Genomic DNA, 23,800 nt, shown 5'->3' with positions numbered 1-23,800 from the left:
GCCACCCAAACGCTATTTTTTTACTCGAAATCTTGTTGTTTTCCAATAATTTTTTTTTTGTTTGCTTTTTCTTTTTCTATTTAATATGTATCAGCTGGTTAATTAGCATTGGAATTCATTTATTCATAAGTTCTGTATTTATTTACACTTCACTTCCCAGTTAAAAGTCGAGCGCTATACAAGCAAAAAATAAAAAAATAAAAATAAAAACGAAAACAAAAACAAATTAACGCCCGCTGAGGGCGAGCAACAGCCACGCACGTGCAACAAGTGGAAATACCATTTGCGAACGCACTGAGTGACGTAGAAGCGCAGCGCCACCCAAACCATAAGCGCGCGTGACACACACACACACAGCCACACGCGCGCCGCACTATAGTAACACACCAAATTTGCAAATTAATTTATTGCTGCAAATGGAATTGACAGCAGAGGCGGGGTGTTGGGATGCAGTCGATTGCAACAACTGAATTTGTGTTGGGGCGTTTCACTGTTATAATTATTCAAGTTTGTTAATTCCATATTTACTTTTTTATTGTTCTTCATTGCTTAGTACTATATAACAATTTGTATCATTCATGAAAATAACGCTATATATTTTTATTGGCACATATGTTTTTTCTTTGGTATATAATATGCACACACACACACGAACGTACATACATATGTATATATGTAGGCTTTAAATAAGTATTTAATGGTAGGCGCGCGCGCCCGTTCAACCCACATTTGCTTGCGTAGCGCTCAATTGCTAAACTAAAACGTAATCTGAAGCTAACAATAGTCAACAGCCAGCAGCCCGCAGCCTTTAAGGCCCGTTTACATACAACTTTGGCGTTGCGTTGGCGTTGGCGTTGGTTTGACAGAACGCACGTTAAAAGTATGCTTGCTACAATGAACGCTTGGCGGCGAATCCTTGGGCCACTAAATTAACATATTAACGACAGATAAATTAATATTTCATATCAATAATTGCATTAAAAACGATATTTCTTGCCCGCACTTGATTAAAAAGGAAAAATATTTCACATAATTTTATTTATTCGCAACAGCTGACGAGCGACGCACGCGAAAAGTTGAGAGTTGGCCATCTTTTTGCTTTGTGTTGGCGTGAGCGTTGTCGAATTTTGGCTATGTGGACGGCTGCATTTGAATTCATGTATTCATAGTCAGCTGTTGAAGCGACGCCAACGCCAACGCAACGCCAAAGTTCTATGTAAACGGGCCTTTACGCTTTCGGCGTACAATGCAACAACAATGCGTCAATTAACGTCACAAATATGATGACAGTGAAATGCTGCCTTTCCATTGACAGCAAAGCTGATTCATCTTGTTGTGTTGCTGTTGGAGCTACTGGAGAAGCTTAGAGTTCGAATGGGAGTAGAAGAGAGGGGGAAGAGTAACGATCAATCAGCTGTTGTTGCGTGCACCGAAAGTGATTTCGCATGCCACTATTCGTTGATTTCTTCGCGCTCCGAAGAGTATGCAATTAGCAGTATTCCACTGGTGCAACTTTAGAAGATTTCAAGTTGATCAATGTTTAAAGCACACTGTCATAGTGGTTAAAGCGTATTAGATTCCAATAACGAAATGTGTTCTTAGAATAAATGGTACTACTGAGTTCTCTAATGAGGGAGAAAGGTGCTCTCGCTCCTTTCAGAGATCTGATGCTGCACTGCAGAGTACTAGTTTCATAACTATTTGGTGGATCGCTTATCCGGATCTGAGGCCAGGAGAAGTGATTTCTTTCTTTCGCCTACAAACCCCTGATATTGACACTATACAGTGGCGAATCATCTCTCACACAAAAAGTAGTATTCGGGAAGGTATAGAGGGTGCTACTTTGGTTGTGAAGATGGACCAGCACTCAGTGGACATCTTAAATTTAAGGTGCGGAAATCGCCTGTGTTTCGTCTTTGGCACTGTAGTTTTTTTATTTTTGTAGTTGATTTAGAACGGGCAAGCTGATGCCCACCGCCGATTTAGAACAAGGAAACCAGACGGATTCGGAACGGTAATTTAAGCAAACTAACAACAATAAGTATAAAATATAAATATAAGTAGGCAGCTAATCTTGCTCCAGAAAACCGCCTTTAACATTTAAACAACATCTTATCCGAAAAGAACTCGGACGGACCACAGGCTTGTTTCAAAATGCCTGCTTACTTTTGTTGCTGCATGGCTGAGTGTTGGGGCCACAAATTTAGGGAAGTTATGCCGATAATACAGGGCTCTCCTGAGAACACAGATCCTAAACATTCATCGCCTTCGACGTACAATTCAACAAAATTTGGACCTATTTTATCTCAACAACGGGGTCGGCCTCATCTTATAGATTTTTTTGATGCTGATTTGAAGTGCATTTACAAAATTTTCCTAGCACGTCCAGTTTTCGAGAAAAAACTGTGGAAGTATCGAAAAATTGCAAAAATTGCATATTTAAACAAATTTTTATAAAATGGAAGTTAAACGTAGTTTTTCCGAGGAAAAAAACCGCCTATTAATGAAAATGCAATTCGTTTGATGGATTCTACCTCATATCGATGAGTTGATTCGAAATGAGTAGAAAATTAAAAAAAAAAAAAACTTATGCATATGAATTAACACCACCAAAACCAAAAAAATAGGTGGTCTTTTCCACAAGAAAAACCAAAGTTCCGGCTTTTTCTCGGCCAATATCCATCTGACCTGAAACACCTTCCTATCAGTCTAGAATCCAAATTAGGTGGAAAGCGATATATGGAGAATTAAGTTAAGAAGCACTTAGCGGCAATGTAAAAGGGTATTTTGAAAACCACTGTGTGCTGTTGCCATAAATATATCACCCATAGTATTACCACCGTAGTCAGCAGTGCCGTCGTTACCTGTGAAGGCCTTCAAAGGGGCTACATCATGTCGGTTTCAAGCTTCAATTTGAGAATACCTATACGCTTTCCGACCAGAGCAGAGTGGGACGTTGGGCTTAGTGGCAGATGATGGTACGTGTATTACAGCCCTCTACACTGATGATTCAAATTTACAGCAAGGAAGCGAGGTCGCTCTCTATTCAGAAGATATGCTGATCGGCTAGTTTTTTCGTCTGGCACATAACTGCAGTGCTTTCTAGTCTAAGATTTATGCTATGTATAGAGAATGGTGTTAGTCTTCTACTCAGTCAGAAAAACCAACAACTTCGTCAATAGTCTAGCGGTCTTGAAAGCACTTTGAGGTGAAATTGGGCTTTGTTTAAAAATGCTGTATCGTACTCTTGCTGGGTTCCTGAAAAACGCAGTATGTAGAAAAACGAGACAGCTAATGAGCTGCCCAGGTGAGGCTCTGAGATGCGAATAAACGAGGCAGAGAATTCTATAAAACCGCCATTTAGGGATCTATGTGCGAAAGTTAACAGACCTACGGTTCGTAAATAAGTTTTCAAGAAAAATGACTTTGAAAGTAACGTTTCCACATGTTTTTGTCAACGGTGGGGAGTTTTCTCTGCCGAAGCTTCAGCGATGGGTATGAGCAGCAATCAATTTTGGGTAGGCATTTAATTTTAGTATAATAAAATGGACGCTCGAAATGGCCCAAAAATTCTCGGTGATTTTTGATTTTTTTTTTTTTGCCGATAGTTTGTGCAGTTTTTTCCATGTAGAAAAAATGCGCAACATCGTATGGAAGAAGATTGTCAAAAATCAACCTGAATTTTGAGCCACTGCAAACTTGCACTTTGTTATACTAATATTAAATGGGCTATTAATCTGCGAAATTTTCCTAAAAAATTTTTTTACAAAATTTCAATTTTTGCTGCCTGATCTTCAGTTGGATTTTAACACTGACCCTCATTATATTTAAGGACCAAAAGCCAAAAGTACAAACATATGTGTACATATTTTCTTGGGCGAGTAAAATATTGTGGCGGCTGACTTCTCAGGTCTAAACCACCATGTGGGGACCGCTGAGACAACTCACAATAAATCTTACGAGTAAGTTCGCGGCGATAGAGCGGTGCTACTTACAATTCAACATTCAACCTATCTCTTCGGTTTTGAACAGCTCATTCACGAAAACGTCGCAAGCCAAAGAAGTCTTTATTTACTCCTCAAGAATGCAATTTTTGAAAAATATATAAGTATTGTTGTGTATGAGAGTTGGGAAATAAAGAAGATTTTAGGCAAAACTTGGAATGTCTTGTAAACCTGTTTTAAAAGACCACGAACATCTGATGGTTTCTATTACTTATATAACTATTTAGTAATTGAAAGATGTACTCACATTGAGGAAATCACGCAGCCACACTACTTCCGGCTTTGGATCGCCAACAACTTCGCAGAATATGATGACCGTATCGCCTTCATAGGCCTCGCTAGAGCGTGGCTTAACGACAAACATGGGCTCTTTGGAATATCTGAAAGAACAAGAATAAAAACAATAAAAAAAGCCGTGGCATATCAGCTTAATTAAAAACAACTTACGGTAGGTCACATTTCACAATCGCCGGTATGTGGCTGCCAGCCCGCTGTCCCTTCTGCTGCTGATCCTCGTCGGGTTCTTCGATTACCACACGACAACTGCTCTCCACTTTACCAACTGCATTTGAAGCGACACACACGTAAATGCCCGCATCGTGTAACGTAGCATCGGCAATAACCAACTCTACGAAGCCGTTGGCGTCTAGCGTGCCGCAAATGCGTCTACTGGGACGCAAACGTACGCCATTGCGGTGCCACGAAACACCGACCGTAGGATATGCTTCCACCTTAGCAGTGAGTCGTATCTCCTGTCCTTCTTGGTAAATATACAAAGGATCGAGCGGCATATAGAATTCCGGCGATATGTAGGCGCGTATGCCCTTATCCACGACCAATGTGCAATGGCACGACACCGAACCCAGTTCATTTTTAGCTGTGCAAGTATAAACTCCACTATCATCCAAAATAGTACTCGCCAATTCGATTGTATGGAATTGCCCATCGTCTGTAATGAGACAGCGCCGACTCTCAACGATTTGCTGATCATCCTTATACCAAAATACTTCAGGCGTGGGATAGCCCACAACTTGGCACGTCAGACGCACTGGATACGTCATTTGCACGCGTCGATCACGCAAACGCATTGTGAATATGGGCAGCGTGTCACCAGCTGGGGCTACTTTATCTGAATGAATAATTTCCTTTAGTTTCGTATCGGCTTCATACAAACGCAGATCGGAGACAATTTGTAAGCGTGCGAAAGTCGATACCCTGCCCTTGGCGTTCGTGGCTTCGCAAGTGTAACGACCAGCATCCAACTCTGAAACTGGCGCAATTATTAGCGTGCAGGTCGAGCCGATTTGTCGAATTCTCATTCGTTCTGCTAATGGACTGATATGCATGCCATCCTTATACCAATCAATTTGGGGGCGTGGCGCACCACGTACTGCGCACTCCAGCATCAGCTGGGTGCCCAGCAAGGCCTTCAACTGACCGGGTAGAATCTTAACGAATTCTGGTAGGCATTCAGCGCCGCCTACTTGCAGTGGACTACTAGTTTGCACCGATGGACCCCAGCCGTAGCGATTCTTGGGCGTAACACGGAAATGATATTCAACATTCGGCTTCAAATTGAAAGCATCAAACGAATTGATGGGTGTTAGGCCCAGCTCCTTCCACATAGCGCCACCTTCATGGCCAACGATCCAAGCATCTACGCGGTAGGCGATAACAGGCGCAGAATTATCGCGCAGCGGCTTACCCCAAGAGAGTGAGATGTGCGTGGGACCGGAGTCGACTACCAAGGGTTCCGTCGAGATGGGACCTGGAGGATCTGCGACATGTTGAAATAGAAAGGGGTTGATAAATACACAGAGGTCAAATGGATACAAACTTATATGCAATAAGGGCGTTGTTGGTGGTGGTGACGCCCTAAGAAGTTTACGCAATAAAACACCATGCGATTCCCCGGAGAAACATTTTTATTTATTTTTATATAGTTCTTGTATCTAAATGTATAAGATGGATATGATTTTAACCATTTTCTAAATTAATTGAACAGAAACCGTATACAAACTATTGTAAATACAATTGTAACAAAATATTTTTTAAAAAAGTAAAAGATGCAATTTTTCAATTGGAATACTAAAGAAATTTAAATACACTTTTTGGAAATCATAATTTTTTGAGAAGTTCAAATCTGTAAACGAAATCAAAACAAATTCAAATCCATAAAGCCCTTTTGAAAAATCTGCAAAATAAATATAGGAAATAGAGAAAAACTTTGAGAAGCTTAAAGCTTTGAATACAACTAACGAAAAATCGACAGTTGACGAAACAAAACAAAAAACGACAACGTAAACACGAAAGACTAAACTTTTTACCCAGTAACTAACACTCTCGACAGAACCACCATTGGAAAACACAACATATGTATTTGACATACACGTTGAACCATAAACACTCACCTCTGAAATATGAAACGTCAGGGAAACTTTCGAGTCGCTGTCCCCAGCGTGGCGAGGTCGGCGTTTCGGAGCGTGCGCGTGGCATTACCTATTGAATCGAGATGTTGTATGCCACATGGACACCAAGAAAAACAAATCAAAAACAATTACACGAACACAAATGGATAGTAGGCAAACAAAAAAAACAAAATGAAGAAATAGGAAATCGAAATTTAGGACAACAAAACATAAAAAGCTATCTATTGTTAAGAAGCTTTAGTATTTAAGCAGAGCTTATTTGCTATTTTTAAAGAGGCGTAGCTCGCCATTTAAGTATTACTGGATGATCATAATTATTTTGAGGGGGTGCTACTTTCTTTCCTTTTGGGAGCTTTAACCTATAATAAAATAAAGCGATTAGTGGTAGTAAGTGCTTGCGAGTTTTTAAATTAGATTGTACCGGAAAAAAGTTCGCCCTACAGCCCCGAATCTAAAGTAGCTTTGAAAAGCGATTTCGAAAGTCGAAATTTTTTGGGCGATCATAGATTTCGCCCCCTTTTCGTTATATCTTCGTCATTTAGTCTCGAGAAGTATTTATTTTTGTCAAAGTTCATTGATCTCAAACACCCCGTTGTACTACTTACCCACCATATCACAGTTCCTACTACCCTAATATGTGTCGTAATCCTAACATAACACCCTAATGTCTGTAAATTAAATATCTCCAAAAATCATTAAACTTTTGCTAAGAAAATGTGTTGATAATTCCATTAGAACTATTTAAGAAAAATTTATTGCCGAATGGAGGTATTACCGAAAAATATAAAAAGGCGATCATTAAGTTCGAGCCAAAAAAAATTTAGAAATTTATTTTCTAAAAATATTTTGGACTTGGGGTTGTACGGCGAACTTTTTTGTTTGCTTGTAAGGTGGTACGGTCTAAAGTACATAGTTGAAGAGCAAGGCATTTGCGGAGCTTTTTATTTTTTTTCATCGCCTGTCAGCTTAAGAGTGTCTATTCGGTAACGAGTTAGTGATTCAGAATCCTTAATGCCGTTTCGCAGCGCCGCTTTTCGGATAACCGCCAGCTGGTTTAACAGCACAAAGTGTGTGTTTGTCTATTAGAGCATTCACACAAGTCGGTGTCTAGTTATACACAATTTGTGGCGACAAATCATCTGCTGGTTAACCCATTCGTGAACAGATATTCTGCAAATTAGTCTACCTGCTATTGGTCTTCTCCTCGACTTGTTGGAACAGGAATCTCATATGGACTCGATTTATTCGTCAGACCCTTTTTTGATCGCGCACTCGACAGCTTCTTTATTTTCCGAGAAATCAAGCCTAAGTTCTGACAAAGAAAATTCACTCGAAAAAATAGGACAGTAGTTTTACTAAACAGGCCTAAGAGAAGAAGAAAAGGAGATTGGGACTGGAAAGCAAAGATCTCAGAGGCCGGGTACTTGGCTGTAGAGTTTAATCTAGTTAGAGGCATACATCCGAATCAGATTTGTCTCCAAACCCTATTTGACTTAGAACAACGAATGTATGTTTACCAAAAAAAGGCTGTACTAATGATGACTGATACCAACATCGGGGCAGAAGAAGTTTTTAGACGTAGGAAGATCGATATCCTGACACATCAGGGCTAGGAAATCAGTGCCCAGATAGACCAAACATGATAGCCTAGTACGTTGATATCTCATTGACCACAGAGAGTTCCGGGATAGCTTTGGTTAGACCGAGGTTGAGATACTCGGAACCTATGGGAAAACATATGTACATTTCCAGAAAGAAGCGCGGACTTAAATATCAAGCTCAACACCCGGAATCGGAATATCCCAATGTAGACTTATGGCCAAGCAGCTGTTAAAACTCTCATGTCTCATCAGCTAGCATCTAAACTGATGATCAAGTGCCTCAATAAGCTCTTAGTCATACCCATCGAGTTTGGTTCTTTGCGGTATATATTGGTATTGAAGGAAATGAGATTGCTGATAAGCTTCAAATAAAGCAGCATCAGCCCCTTTCATCGGCCAAGAGCCCGGCATTTCAGCATCCACCCACAATTCCTGAAAATCACCGTATTTCTTATCCAAACAGCAGCCCTGCCTAGCTCACCGCCATCGTTTATGGGACTTGTTGATTTTCTCTAACTGTTTAACAGCGGTAATATTATCTCATAAACATTATCACTTTAAAAGCCAAGAGTTCTTATAGTCACTGGAAGTATCATTTGCAATTTCGAAAGGCGGTCTCTCAAAAGTCTCAAACAAATGACTTGCTCTTCCTTAGAATATTGTTAGTTTACCAATAAATGCATTAGAATGGTTAAAATTCCTCGCTGTCTCCTTTCAACTTACCGCAACAGTCACAAATACTCTGTCGGTGCCGAAGTTGTTGCGCGCAACGACAAAGTATGTACCCGAATCGGCGATTTGTGAACTTTGCACTGTAAATCTGGTGTAGTCATCCGATACCTCCTTACTAACTCTATCTGATTTGGTTATGTCCTTAGTGCCCTTCAAGAAGGATACTGAAAATACAAAACAAACACAAATACACACCAAATCAAAATTCACATGAATAACCTGGCCTTTTCTAAAACACTCACATTTTGGTTTCGGGTCGCCAGCAATACGGAACGAAATCGAGAATGGATCACCAACTAAAATCTTCATTTCGGTATCTGGTCTGGACAGGAACAACGGTGGACGTTCATCCTTCGGTACACCGGCAGCCACATCAACACTCACATGTGATTCAATGCGACCGAAGGCATTCGAGGCACGACATGTGTACGTACCCTCGACTTCGGGTTGTGCATTTAATATGGCCAGTGTATAGACGCCACCTTCCATAAATGTTTGTACGCCCGGCAGGGAAGAGACATTTTTACGATCTCGTAGCCAATGTACCTCCAGTGGTGTGGATGATTTCATGAACTCAGCCGAAATGGCAACTGTACCGCCGGCACAAACCGTCTGGTTGCTGAGCGGTACACTAAAGTGTGGCTTATTGGGATCGCGATGGAAGTAGCCGTGTGTCTTCTCGAGTGCGAAACGTTCACGACCAACGAAGTCGACTTGGTGAGTGATCTTATTTTCGGCAGCTTCATTGCGGGCAACGCAAGCATAGAGACCGGAATCCTTCTCGGTTGGATTGTTAATAATCAATTTAGTATGGCCATCTGCAGATGTGATAATGTTATAGCGATCGCCTTCGGTGAGCGGTTCGGTGCCCTTCAACCATTGTACATCGGGACGTGGTTTACCGCGTACACGGCAATCCAGAACCAGTGTATTCTCGTTAATCGTATAAGTATCTGATGGATGGAAGAGGGTTATCAAGAAGTTATAAACAAGTTAAGGTGGATTTGTACAGAGCAGGCGGCAATCAAATGAACTGAGAGTAAAACGTGTGGTCGGTTTTTTATCAGGGAAACTTATTAGAGAAAGCCTCTCCCCAAAATTTGTGAAGAAAAAGGATTTGATTGCCATCTACTCCGACAAGCAAACACAAAAATTACAACAAAATCACACTTAATCACCGATCACGAAACACAAAAACTTTTGAAAAAAAAATTACTAAAAATCTGTCTGCCCCACCCCTCAGGTCAGTAATATGTGTCTCTTAGGAATACCTACTTAAAGATCTTATTTGAACTATACTCCACCTCGGATTGATTGTACAAACGCGGTTGGCTGTACAGCGTCCTCGTAGTGCTTGTAGATACGTAATTGCGCGTGCGTAAACGTTTCACCATAATCGTTGATGGCACGACAAGTGTAATTGCCGCTATCATCCACACTCGTTGCACCAATATCCAACGAAGCAATACCATTGCGGAACATAGTCAAATAACGACCATCATTCAGCAGCGGACGATGATTCTTCAGCCACTCAATGCGCGTATCACCGTCGCAAACCACATTACAACTCAGTCGTATGCTGGAGCCCTCAGTGACTGTGCGATCGTGTAGCAGAGTACTAAATAATGGTTTACTCTGCGAAATCATGCCTAAAGGACGACGTTCGCGTGCGCGTTTAATAACAGCCTCAGTGCTGCCGTAGGCCGATACATCACCGTTGCTAGTAATCGCTTCGTAGGGCGTCTGCGAGGAACGACGCCTATGTGATATGTATTCGCCATTTGTGGTTACCTCTGTGGCCGTGGACATTAAGCGCTTCAGCTCGCTGGTACGTATGGACTTGCTGATAGCGTGTATGACATCATTGGTTTCAGCAAAGCACGAGAAAGTGCCACAGTCGGAAGGTATAGGATTGCGTATGACTAATTTCCGTATGCCACCCACCGCTTCTATAGACTTGTAACGATTATTGGAAATGCTGTGATCATCGCGTAGCCATGTGACATTCGGACGGCCATGCACTTGACAGGTGAGTGTGATCTCGTTCCGTTGCGCATCATATGTTTCTAAGGGAAGATATATTCAAAAGTGTTACGCCTATATGGAAAATGCAACTCAGATTACTGCTAACTATATAGGGTAACCACGAAATTTCTGTCGGCAGTCTACCCAAATTTAGACCTCATTCCTCCACACTACATTACCTTTGATATCGCTCGCAAAACTACTAGGCAGTTTGCCGCTTGCTTGTTCGTAGACGGTTAATTCGCAACTGCTTTCAATCGCATTCTTATTATTTCGCACCACACACTTGTAGACGCCTGTATCGTCAGCTCTTGCGTTGTGTATCTCCAAGCTGATTGCTCCATTAATATTGTATATTTTATGACGCGTATCTTTGGTAACGCGCTCGTCGCCGCGCAACCAATAAACCTCTTCAATGTAGCCACTAACATAGAATATGAGCTGCGCCTTATTACCCTCTGCTATGGACATTGGTTTCATTACAGTCTCAGCACTCAACTTGAGCTTCTCCTCCTTTGCCTTCGACTTCAGCTGCGCGCTGGTTTCGCGTTCATCGATTCTAGCGGTCGCATCAGTTGGTGCGGGCTCCTGTATGACCTTTTCTATGGTCCGCTTCTGCGTTAATTTCTGCACATAGTCGGATATGTCCAAAAATTTGCTTATCTTCATCTGTCCGCTCTCGTTCTCTGCATAGCAAGTGTAGAGCCCTGTGTCGGTCTTGGTTGGCTCTGTGATGAGCAGTTGTGTGACACCGTCGCCTATATCCGCATATCTGTACTTCGCGCTGTCCAGAGGCAGCAACGTATTGTCTTTTTGCCAATAGATATTAGGCTTAGGATTGCCGGATACCTTACATTCGAGCACAATTTCATTTTGATCTTTCTGATAAGAATCTGTATGAAAAGTTTGGACAACAAGGCGATACACAGAAGATGAAATCAAACACAAATTGAATAAGAAATGATTTTATGTTACAGTTAGTTGCCTAGGCTCATAATGCGGTGTTAGTAGCAGCGGCAAAGCGCTTAATTTATCGCTACCCCTATAGTTACTTTTATACGCTAACATACCTGCGACTCTTCGACAACACCATTGGACGCATAGACACAATTCCTCAATAACAAGAAGTTACACATTTCCAAGTTCACATCAAAAACACATGAAATTACACTTTACCTTTGATGCCCACAGTAAAAACGGGCGCCACCAACTCCTCCACACCGGTTCTGTAGACAAATAGTTCGCAAGTGCTAACCACCTCATTCTCCGAACCTTTGATGCGCAGTGTATATTGGCCAGCATCTTCTTCGGTTACGCCTATCAAATTCAACCATGCAATACCATCCTGACAGGACAGTTTGCTTTTTGGTCCAAAAGCGATGGGCGTATCGCCATGGAACCAACGTGCAGTTGGCTCAGGTCCATCGATATTGACCATCCATTTAACGTTGCTGCCCGCCTTCACGGTACGATTTGAGAGGAAATTTCTCAGGTATAGATATTTCTTTAGATCTGGTGGTGGTGGCGCTTCACGTCTGCCACCACCGCCACCCTCCTCATCGTCCTTAGCCTTCCTCTTCTTTTTCTTCTCTTCACCCTCCTCGCCCTCTTTCTGCTCCTCCTCTGTTGCTGGCTTCACTGGTGGTCTAGCCTCCTTCGATGGCGACACCGGACGTCGACGTCTGGGTTCCACAGTCACAATATGAGTAATCTCAGTTTTTCCTTCACGATTTTCAGCCTGACACACATATTTGCCACTATCGCCCTGTACTGGATCGATTATGAATAGCTCGCATAGACCATCGTCGTGATCGATTTGCTGATACTTTTCGCTTGATTCAATTTTAACGCCATCCTTAACCCAAGTCACAGTTGGTGTGGGTAGACCACGCACATGCACGTCCAGCTGTAGCTCATTGATCTTGCCATGATAGGTATCTTTGATGTTGCGCGTGAATGTGGGCGGTACATCGCCAGTGCCGGGATCGGCATACACTTCCAATTTGCAAAAGGTGGAAGCCTCGCCAGTTTCATCACGCGCCCAGCACTTGTACACACCACTGTCCTCAGCCGTAGCGCTGAATATTTCCAGCAGGCATAAGCCTTCACTGTAGCGTCCCCTAATTTTAGGGCCATTCTGAATGGCTTCGTCGTTCTTGAACCATTTAACTTGTGGCTCCTTCGACTCTAAGAAGCAAGATATCTTCACTTTAGAACCCTCAGCTACAACACGATCACGCACAGATGTAGCGAAATGTATGCCGATAACCTTTTCACGTTTCTTAAGACTACCAGCATCCGAGGCATACTCGGTTGCCGATGAGGTAACTTCTTCCTCCTCTTTCTTTGCTCGCTTAACCTTACTCTTGCCTTTGCCTTTTGCGTCCTTCTCTTCCGATTCACCATCGGTCGTATCACCTTCTTTGGCTGCTGTCGCTGTTGGTGCTGGCTTCTTCTCTTCCTCTGTTGCCTTGGGACGCAACAGGCTCTTATCAGCATGGAATACACCATGGATATTCTCAGCGATATGAGAAGCACTACCCTCAAAAAGCACCGTGTGCAAAATTTCACTCTTTCCAGCGCTATTCTCCGCGCGCACCACATACTTGCCGGAGTCCTTTTTATCGGGTCTATCAATGATCAATTCGCAAGTGCCATCCTGGTGTTGCAAAATTTGGAAACGTCCACCACTTTTTATTTCGAAATTATCCTTAGACCATGTTACCTGCGGCGCAGGCTGGCCACGTACTCCCGTCTCCAAGATTAATTCATTTGTATTCAGATGATAGATTTCTATTTGAGGGCAATAACATAAAATTAGTTATTATGTAACTCACTCGATTGAACTCACAAGATTACGAAATCATTTGCGAAAAAGAAAAGGAATAACACACACTGGCTCGTGCCAATCTAACAGTAAAGGCATAAAGTCGCTACTTACCTTTCAGTGAGCGCGTAAACATCGGCTCCACATCGCTGCTGACCTTCGGCGAGTAAACGTGTATCAAGGCCGAGGTGGTTATTTTACAGAATTCATTTTGCGCTGTCAAAGTGTAGACGCCAGAGTCTTCGGGAGCAAGATTCAGGAACTCCAAGCAGGCCAAACCCTCGCGGCTCATATTGCGTATGCGTGGTCCATAGGTAATATTTTGTTCATCTTTCTGCCACTTGAAAGTGGCATCTGGACCGCCGACAACTGCCTGCAGTTTAACCTTAGAGCCCACGGCTACATAGCGATTCGATAGATTCGCAATGAAGTACAATTGCTGCTTTGGTGTGGGATCGGGAATGCGACTGCGACGCTCATAGGTGCCTGACTCAGCTTCGTCGTCATCCTTCTTCTTGGATTTTGGAAGACGGCTGCGCTTTTCGGACTTCTCACCCTTTTGGCCAGCCGCTTCTCCAGCGCCAGCTTCGCTATCCGATTCGGTCATTACGTTGGACAATAAACTCGAACGACGCGACAATTGCACAACTTCTACAACAACTGTGTGTGTGGTCTTCTGGCTGCCCAATTTATTTTCAGCTATGCAAGTGTACACACCGCTATCATTCGTTGTTGGCTTGTTAATGATCAGCTCACAGATACCGTCCAAATGCTCGATCTGTACGCGACGATCATCGAGCACAACTGGTAAATTGTCCTTTACCCATGTAATCTTGGGGCGGGGGTTGCCGCGCACCTTCGTGTCGATAATTAAATCGTTCTGCGACGAGTGGTATACATCTGTGAATTTGAACAGAGACAGACATCAAAGCGATTTGCCGCGAAAGCTTTCGCTGGTGACAATTAAAATGCTGGCACACAAAGAAACTCCGACAAATTGACACAAAAAGCGATATTTGTGAATGTGATATGCAACGTGTCTATTTTGGGAATGGACACCTCGACCCCAATTGGGGTATTTAGGTCTTTCGTTTAAACGATTCGATTGTGCGAACGAGCGGTTGTGTGTGATTGAATGCATCGATTACTGAATTTTCACCAACAAATATGTATGTACAAACACTAAGCAACCACACAAACACAATACGCGCGTATGCCCCGTGTACAGGTGTGTATCTGATTCCCGGTATCTTACGACAATAAAATGCGACACAATTTGAGTGACAAGGATAACACGAATTCACTAATCATCTCAACAAATACATACAACACCGACGGAATAAACAAACACTCCCACATCTGCCATACCTCTGAGTGGTAGTGCGAACATTGGCTCCTGTTCATCGCCATCAGCCTGTGCACTGTACACCTTGAAGTAGCACTGCGTTTCAACTTCGCTATGTTCGTTCTTGGCTACACACTTGTACACGCCTGATGCTTCGGATGTAACCTTGCTCACCTCAAGTATGGCCTTGCCTTCCTCGGATAGATTCTTAACAGTGGGACCAGCCACCACCCACTTGTCATCTTTCATCCAGCGACAGGTGGGGCTCGGTCCGATGACAGTGCACACGAAGCGCACAGTGCTTCCTTCCAGTGCCATGCGATCGCGCAGTTGTGTGGCGAATGTGAGTTTTTGCTTCGGCGAAACCAATGGCTCGGGTGACGCGCGATGTACGCGCTCCCTTGCCTCAGCCGCTAGTGAGGTGCGCTTAAGGTCTGAGGCGGCTTTTGATTTGAGCGCCTCCGTCATGGCTTTCTTTGCCGACAATTCCTTGTCCTTTTGTAGACGATCGCGAGCGTGGAAGATGCCGCGCGCATGGAAATGTCGATTTTTGGCCACTTCGACGTGATGGCTAATTTGCACTTCGCCGCTGGAGTTCACTGCCTTACAGATATAACTACCGCTATCCCTATCATTCGGTTTGTAGATGAGCAACTTGTAGGTGCCATGTGCCTCCTCAAGCATGGTAAACTTGTAACTCGGCTTGATTTCGAGGCCACCTTTCATCCAAACGACAACTGGACGTGGCACGCCGTGTAAGTGGCACTCTATTGTGAGCTCATCGTCACGCAAATGGTAGTACTCTGTAAAGGTAAAATTTCCCATAAAAAATATACCCCACACGTCAATAAATATACCTGTAAGATCTCTTACCTTTGACGAGCTTGCATGAAGGAGGTGCTGGTTCATCCTTGAATATCTCATAGATTGTTATATAACAAGACGACTGAACGGTATCGTTGGAATTCGCCACTACACAGGTGTACTCGCCGGAATCTAAAATCGTCGTATTTACCACCTCCAATGCCAAAATGTTGTTGTTGTTGATGATGCGATGTGTGGCATCACGCTCCAATTGCCGACCATCCTTGAACCATTTCACCGACAACTCGGGACCGCCGACAGCACAAGAAATACGCACATTATGGCCAGCTTCAACGGTACGATCCGTTAAGTAGACAATGAAATGTGGCAAACGTGCTTGCTCGCGTATACGCTGCCATTCGGCATCACGTTCCTTCTCGCTCTTGTGTATGCGCAAACTGTATTTGCGCATTTGTTGCATAAACTCCTCACCCTCTTCCGCGGCAATTCGCTGCCATCGTTCCTCATCGTAGGGATTGGGTCTGGTGAACTCCTCAGATGAATTGCTGCCACGGCGCTTCTTGCTCTTAGGCAGTTCAGGTACCACATCCTCTTCCTCCGCCTCAGCGTCAGCACCTTCCTCTGGGTCTGCTTCTTCGTCCCGATATTCGCTGCCACCCTCATCGGCATAGTCGCCGCCATACGACTCAGTGCCAGCGTGTGATTCATCACCCTCTTCGTCCTCTTCTTCGCCGCCCTCATCTTCTGGCTCCTCGTCCTCCTCAGCCTGTTCGGCTGCCCGCTGCTCGGCCAACTCTGCTTCAATGCGGTCCTGCTCCTCTTTCTCCTTCTTCAAGCGTTCTTGGCGCTCAGCAAAAGTTTCGCCTTTGGGCTTAGAAGCTGCTTTAGCTGCTGCATCTTCGGCAGCTTTAGCCGCTGCCTTGGCCTGCTCCTCCATTTGCAAGACAAGTTTACTCTTCTTCGGTGGTGGCTTGGGTGCAGGTCCTGCGGCCTGTTTTTCCTCAAACATTTTCTTACTGGCCTTTTGACCGCCGCCCATTTCCAATTTCAAGGTCAACTTGGGACTGGGCGATTTCTCCTTCTTTTCTTTTTTCTTTGGCGCAGCCTTTTTTTTGCCCTTCTTTACAGGCTCATCGAATTCATCCGGCTCGATACTCTCCTCTCGGTCGGCGCTTTCAATATCACCGGACTCCGCTTCAGCTTCCGAAATAGAGCCGGATCTTGCATCCTTTTCGACTGACTTGCGTGGTGTGCGCGCCTTCTTGCCCTTGGCTTTCTTCTTTGGCTTCACCTCCTCTATGATTTCCTCCTCCTCTTCGACATCCTCGTACTCCTCAATCAAGTAGATAACCTCAACATTCGATACATCCATTACGGCAGCACGATCAATGACAGACAAATCGGTCGTTATGTAACGCACAGGCTTTTGAACTTCCTCGCTCTCTGTAATATCCATAACCAATGCTCGATCAAAAACGGCTTTATTGCAGGTGATTTGAGTTTTAATATCCCTGCCAAGTTCGAAAGGAGTTTTCTCGCGCTCCTCGCGTTTCAAGAAAGGCGTTATACTGCGCCATGTCGAAGGCGTAGCGCTGCGACGATTCAGGTATAGCGAGAACGGGGTTTGACTCCTGCCGCGTATGGGTGTAGCGCTGCGACCGCGCAGCGTACCAGGAGTTGGCGATTTCAATTTCCGACGTTTTTGCACCGGGACCGCTAACGTATCCTGTACAGGAGTCGATTCGGGCTCCTCAGAGGGTCGCGTATCGGCTGCACCGACTTCACCTTCCGTCTCTCCCATCGTTTCGACAACTTTTTTTTTTTATCGATCAAGGATCAAACGAACGAGGTTAAACAAAATAGCGCGTGCTTGCGTTTATTAAATAACAAACAAAAAATATTTCGATTTATTAACGATTTTTTAAACTTTTCGAGGCGTTTATTAGCTGAGTTTATAAATTCTATATTATTATATATGTATATATATAATATTTTCGGTAAAATTCCAATGCAGCGGCTCGATTGGGAGAGAGCGTTCGAAACCGTTCGATTAGAAATTTTAACTATAACTGAATTGAATGCGCCGAATAAATTTCAAATGGTTTTTTCGACACGATTAAAAGACGGCGCGACGTCTGTTTTCGATTTAACGACCAGCGAAGTGCTCGATTTCGAAGTGCAGCACCAAGCAACATACAAAATGTTGGCCACGAGCAATCAATTAATTGATCAATCGAATGGCGAAGAATTTCCGAACGATTTGCAGCGATTGCCAATAATCTAAATTTACTTAATTGTCATAGATTCACGCGTTATTTATTCGGGTTTATTTTTCTCGATTTGTAATTATGTAAACAGGCAACGAAGAAGCCAATGAGGCTGCGTGGGTGTGGTGCAGCGAGCGGAAAAGGTTGCTGCAAGGGAAGTGTTTTAAGTAACTGCGCGCGGTATTTTTAGCGAAGCTATTTTCTGCAAGCAGTTGGCGTGTAGGTAATTAAATTTTTTACTTTTATTTTTATATTTTTTTTTTTTCGTCATGACGATTTGCAAAACTTATTCTTTTCAGCCCGATTTGCACTGACACCTTAATTTCGAAATTCAAATCAACGGATTTGAGAGATTGCTCGAAGCACCAAAAAAATAACAAGAAAAGAAAAAAGAAGAGCAAAGCGACGGCAACGGCATTGAATCATACTACACGGAAACGCCACTTCCCGATTATTTCGAATTCGGTTCATCATGTGAATGCTGCGATTGTTTTGATTTTTTTTTTTCTATGAATTAATACTTTAAATTTGGTCTAAATAAATTTTTAATCACAAATATAATCACGAGACGAAGATTACTTGAAATATCGCGCTACTTACCTGTACACAAATGTATGTATGTATATCGTTGATAGTTTTAGAGATTCGTAAAAAAAATTATAAAATCATATAAAAGTTGTAAGTAAAATTTTTTTATGTACATAAATAAAATTATTCTCCATGTATTGAGACATGCAGAACATTACGAGTCAGCTAAATACATCCGCTGATAATAGTTCATTGCAATACATACTAGGTGCGAGCGTTAAACATTCCTTAAACGGCGCACATCTAAAACATTTCAAAACTATTTATTGAAATCTCTCCTCTTTATGCCTTATCAATAGTGGAATTCGCGCTTCTGTGTATTCGTTGTATCTTACTTAAGTGTAACTGGACGAGCGTGTGATTGTTGTTGCAAGTGTATTTATTGTACTACTATCAACAACAAATCACACGCTCATTCAATTACAATTACACAAGATACAACGAATACACAGAAGCGCGAATTCCACTAATGTACATAACTTCGTTATCTAATTAAGAAAAAACTATAGTACCGATATATTTTGGAATAAATTTTCCTCATATTTACTTTGTCAAATTGGGAGATAAACTGGTTTCGATTTTGTGTCAGAACAAAAATTGGCCCTGAAGATGGCGCAAAGCTGAAGTCGATTTGTTTCCATACCAAATTTGAAGGATGATGACGGGAATTCCGCCCGAATTGTCTCGTGAAAAATCGTTCAAACTAGCTTTGCTCCACACGCTTTTCGGGCTGTTTCGGTAACTAGAGCGTAAAAATAATTTATCCTCTCACAAGTGTCAAAAATGTGTCAACACGTGCCAAAAGTTTCCAGAGCGTGAGGAACGTAAAAAAAATAACATTTTGTGCTCGGAATTAACAAATCTGCTCTAAACAATGACTTTATGCGTATTTATCTAATATGGCAAATAAAATTAGCAACTATTCACATTTTTTTTCTAGCGTGAGGAACGCTTTCTAGGCTGTTTTGGGCACCCGCGTGCCCGTGTGAAACAAACCAACTGTCTCATCCGAATTCATGATTGGGTCCTTGCACCCAATCCCCCGCCACTGAAAACACAATATTATAACTGAAAAATTTCCTTCCCTTGACGGATACTTCCAGGCCTCCACGCTGCAAGGTGCAGTAATCTTCCGAAAGGGAGTGTTCCCAAGGGAAAATATCCGCGCATATTTCAGACGGAGTCAACACCGTGTGCAGAGCTAAGTTACGTAGAACACCCGAAATTAGAGGATCCTAATCTTAAGTTATATCAAGGCGGCGCTCCGGGCTATCATATAAAATCAAATCATCCTCAGTCGTTGTGTGAATTGAGAAGCTTAACTTCCTTAGGTGGTACAGTGAAATCCAGATACCAGGCCACAAGGAAGGCTGTTGGTTCAAATACTATTAACGAAAATCTCAGGAAGGAGAAGAACACATTGAATGGCGAAGTTCAACAGGGCTTCGACCGGCTAAGAATTCTAATCAGACTACGAAAATAGAAACTGAGCGTATTAGCAGCTATCCTTACAAAACACTGCACACAAGCAGGTCAACTACCTAAGCTTAGGTTCCTTTTCATTTTTGCGACTCGACCAAAGCGACAATATCGCATATTGTTGTGGGTTATGACGGCGTTTGTAGAAGACGTTTGGCTCAATGTGGCCAAAGTTTAAGCACATACACTATCTACAATCGGAAGCTAATCTGAACTTTCTGAGATACTTGGTCTTAGAGAAAAAGTGGTATTGAAAGCAGTACATTTTTCGTAGTAATAGTAGTAATATCTAGCGTCCAGCAACATAAGGAAAATTCACCCGTGAAAAGCTGCAATAACAACTGACTGGCGCCGCCATGCTTACTCTCTGTGAGCACTTACCATCAAGCCGACTTATGCAAGAAAGAAATCAGATTACATCAAGCTCGAAAGAACAACTAATAAGAAATGTCACGAAGCAGCAGAGAGAAAAAATTCGCCACCTACAGGTCCGCCCTGCCCACCGCCAACGAATTGATTGAGTTATATCAGTGTGGGTTTAGACCTGACAAGTCCACCATAGACCAGGTATTCACAATACTCCAAAAGCCAGACAAGACTAACGAAAATAGAATGGACGCACAACATATACTTGTCTTTTTCAAAGCCACTTTCGATAGCACGAAAAGAAGTGGTCTTTATGCCGCGATGTCTGAATTTCGTGTCCCCGCGAGCTCTATCAGATTGGGAGGGACTTATCTTAGTCGTTTGAATAATATCTAAACGCTGCAGAACTGAACCGCTCAGGCACAACTCATTACAAGAGCGTAGAATTGCTTGCGTATGCCGGCGACACCGACCTTATCGGTAAAAACAAAGGTTTCATGTGTTCTGCCTTCATCGCATTTAGATATGGAAGCAGAGCGCGTAGGTCTGTTGGTTAACAGGGAAAAAACGAAGTATCTTCTGTCATCAATGTCGATGTCAATCGAAATTCAGCGCAGAATTATTATTGCAATAACTCCTAATTAGGACTGCGTAGGCAATTTAGAAGTAAAGTTCTCCCTCGCCGTATAAAAATTACACTCCATAAGTCACTCATCATGCCTGTGCAGGTTCATAGCGCGGAGGCGTGGACATCTAATGAGGCGGCTCTTTGAGTTTTCGAGAGAAATATTCTACGGAATATTAACGGGCCTTTGCGAATGGCGAGCTTTCAACGATAAGACATAGTGCAACGAACTAAAATCCAGCGGCTTGGCTGGCTAGGTCATATCGTTCGAATGGAGAGAAACGCTCGAGCCCTGAAAGTATTCAACACGGAGGGCGATGCTGGTAACAGAGGAAGAGGAAGGTTACAACACCAATCAAGAAGAAGAATTAGGCATTAAAATAAACAGTGGACCGTTAACTCATATTTTGGTAGTTATTAGTTATTTTATTTTTATTGTATTTTTGAAACGTTTGTAAGAAAAATACATAAATATATGAATTTCAGGAAGTAATCGGACTTTATTCTCCAACCAGTGTAACATCTCAGCATATTCAACAAATTCGAATTCATGCATTTCCTTTTATGCGTTCGCCTTTTTACCAGACAATAAGAAAAATATCCACTTAAAAACGTTCTTAAACTAGCAAATAAAATATTTTGCATTTTGTCAAAGCATTCTCAGGCATAATATCACAGTACGCGCCCATACAAACACACATACATACATACGATCATATAAATATTCAATACTAAAACAAGCAAAAAAAAACTAAATTTCATTAACTCGAAAAAAACAGATGAAATTGTTTACTTAGAAAATACGGTAATTCACTTAATACTTAGTAAGCTCGAAAAAAGCGGAAAGCAAAGCTCCTAAATAGGTATGCATATAAACATACATACGTATGTATGTAAATATAAATTTAAATTTAATTTCAGAAGAAAAAAAAAGTCAAAGTAAATAAAACAAAATAGAGCCAGTAAAGAATTTCGAAAATGAAAAACAATTTGCATACCTCTGATGTTACGCGTAAATATTGGCGTTGTGCCAAATTTAGTTGTTGGTACATCGTAAACAGTCACAAGGCAACTCGTCTCCACTTCTCCATTGCGATTGGCCGCCACGCATCTGTAAACACCCGCATCGCCTGCATTGGCTGTCCGTATTTCCAAGCAGGAGAGTCCATCGTTGAAGGTCTTTCGATATTTATCGTCATTCGCAATCAATGTCTGATCGCGATACCAATCAACCTTCAGTTCTGCGCCAGATATACTGCAGGTGAGTTTTATATCGCTGCCCAACGCTGAGTTCCGGTTTGTCAATTTCAACTCAACGTTTGGCGCACGTCGGGCATTTCGTGCTTCCCGTTTATCTTTGTACTCTACTTCGCTTGGCTTCTCTGCGCGTGACCTTGATTTCTCCAATGGCACAGCATCAACCTCATCTAAAGCTGCTTCGGCAGGTTTTGTGATAATTTGTTGCGCTGACTTTGGCTCAACAACTTCTGTGACGTCCTTTTGTGTGATCACCACGTCTTCAGTCTTTTTCGTAGTAGCCTCTTTCGTAATATCGATGGGTTGTTTGTCTTCTGCAATGCTCTTCTTTCTCTTTTCTTTCTTGGTTTTATCTGCTTCCGTTTTAATTTCCTCAGTCACCTTTGGTGTAGGCTCTACTTGCTTTTCTATCACCTCCTTGTCTTTTTCTGCACTCTTCTTTCTCTTCTTTGGCTTTTCTTCCACCTTCTCAGCTTCTTCGGGAGGCTTATCCGCTGGTTTGTCTTCAGGTTTCTTATCAAGGTTTGCAGCAGCCTCAGGCTTATTTTCTACAGCTTCAGGTTTTTTCTTATCAGCTGCCTTTTCTTCTTCGACACTCTTCTTTCTCTTTTCCTTCTTCGGTTTCTCTTTTAGCTTCTCAACTTCTTCGACAGGCTTTTCAGCTGGTTTTTTAATAGGCTCTATTTTCTTTTCTTCCTCCTCATTTTTCATTCCTTTGTCTTCTTTCCGATTCTCAACAGTCTTCTCGGCTTCTTTAATAGGCTTCTCAGCAGATTTCTTATCGAGCGTTTCAATAGCTTCAGCTTTCTTTTCTACAATCTCTTGCGCTTCAGGCCGTTTTTCTTCCTCTTTCTTAACTTCTTCGGCACTCTTCTTTCTCTTTTCCTTTTTGAGTTCCTCTAGAGTCTTATCAGCTTCTCCATGAAGTTTTTCTTCAGATTTTTTAACGTTCTCAGGTTTCTTTTCAACAGCTTCAACAATTGCAGGCTTTTCTTCCACGACTTTTTTCACTTCCTCAGCACTCTTCTCTTTCTTTTCCTCTTTGGGTTTCTCCAGAGTCTTACTAGATTCATCAGAAAGTGGTTCTTCAGGTTTTTCAACGGTCTGAGGTTTCTTTTCAACAGCTTCGAGATTTGCAGGCTTCTCTTCCTCGACCTTTTTCACTTCATCAGCACTCTTCTTTCTCTTTTCCTTTTTGTGCTTCTCTAGAGTCTTATCAGCTTCTTCAACAGGCTTTTCAGCAAGTTTTTCTTCAGATTTTTCAACGGTCTCAGGTTTCTTTTCAACAGCTTCAACAATTGCAGGCTTTTCTTCCTCGATTTTTTTCACTTCCTCAGCACTCTTCTTTCTCTTTTCCTTTTTGGGTTTCTCTAGCGTCTTATTAGCTTCTTCACCAGGCTTCTCAGCAAGTTTATCTTCAGATTTTTCAA

The 23,800-nt window shown here is 42.4% G+C and overlaps 1 protein-coding gene across 1 annotated transcript; it reads right to left on the bottom strand.

Annotated features, from left to right (window-relative positions):
• Positions 1-4,251: 4,251 nt before the first annotated feature.
• On the bottom strand, positions 4,252-23,755 carry LOC118753675 (muscle M-line assembly protein unc-89-like; the record flags this gene model as incomplete). Its single annotated transcript, XM_036488546.1, has 10 exons — positions 4,252-4,384; positions 4,452-5,781; positions 6,416-6,503; positions 8,758-8,930; positions 9,009-9,719; positions 11,968-13,584; positions 13,733-14,518; positions 14,987-15,766; positions 15,837-17,600; positions 22,112-23,755. Coding segments are annotated over 10 exons (9,026 nt in total), but the record flags the coding sequence as incomplete, so codon positions are not given.
• Positions 23,756-23,800: the final 45 nt, after the last annotated feature.

The sequence above is a fragment of the Rhagoletis pomonella genome, unplaced genomic scaffold (genome assembly GCF_013731165.1).
Source record: "Rhagoletis pomonella isolate Grant_MI unplaced genomic scaffold, Rhpom_1.0 Rhpom_scaffold_02741, whole genome shotgun sequence".
NCBI classification, from domain to species: Eukaryota; Metazoa; Arthropoda; class Insecta; order Diptera; family Tephritidae; genus Rhagoletis; species Rhagoletis pomonella.
This window is presented reverse-complemented; position numbering and strand designations above follow the sequence as displayed.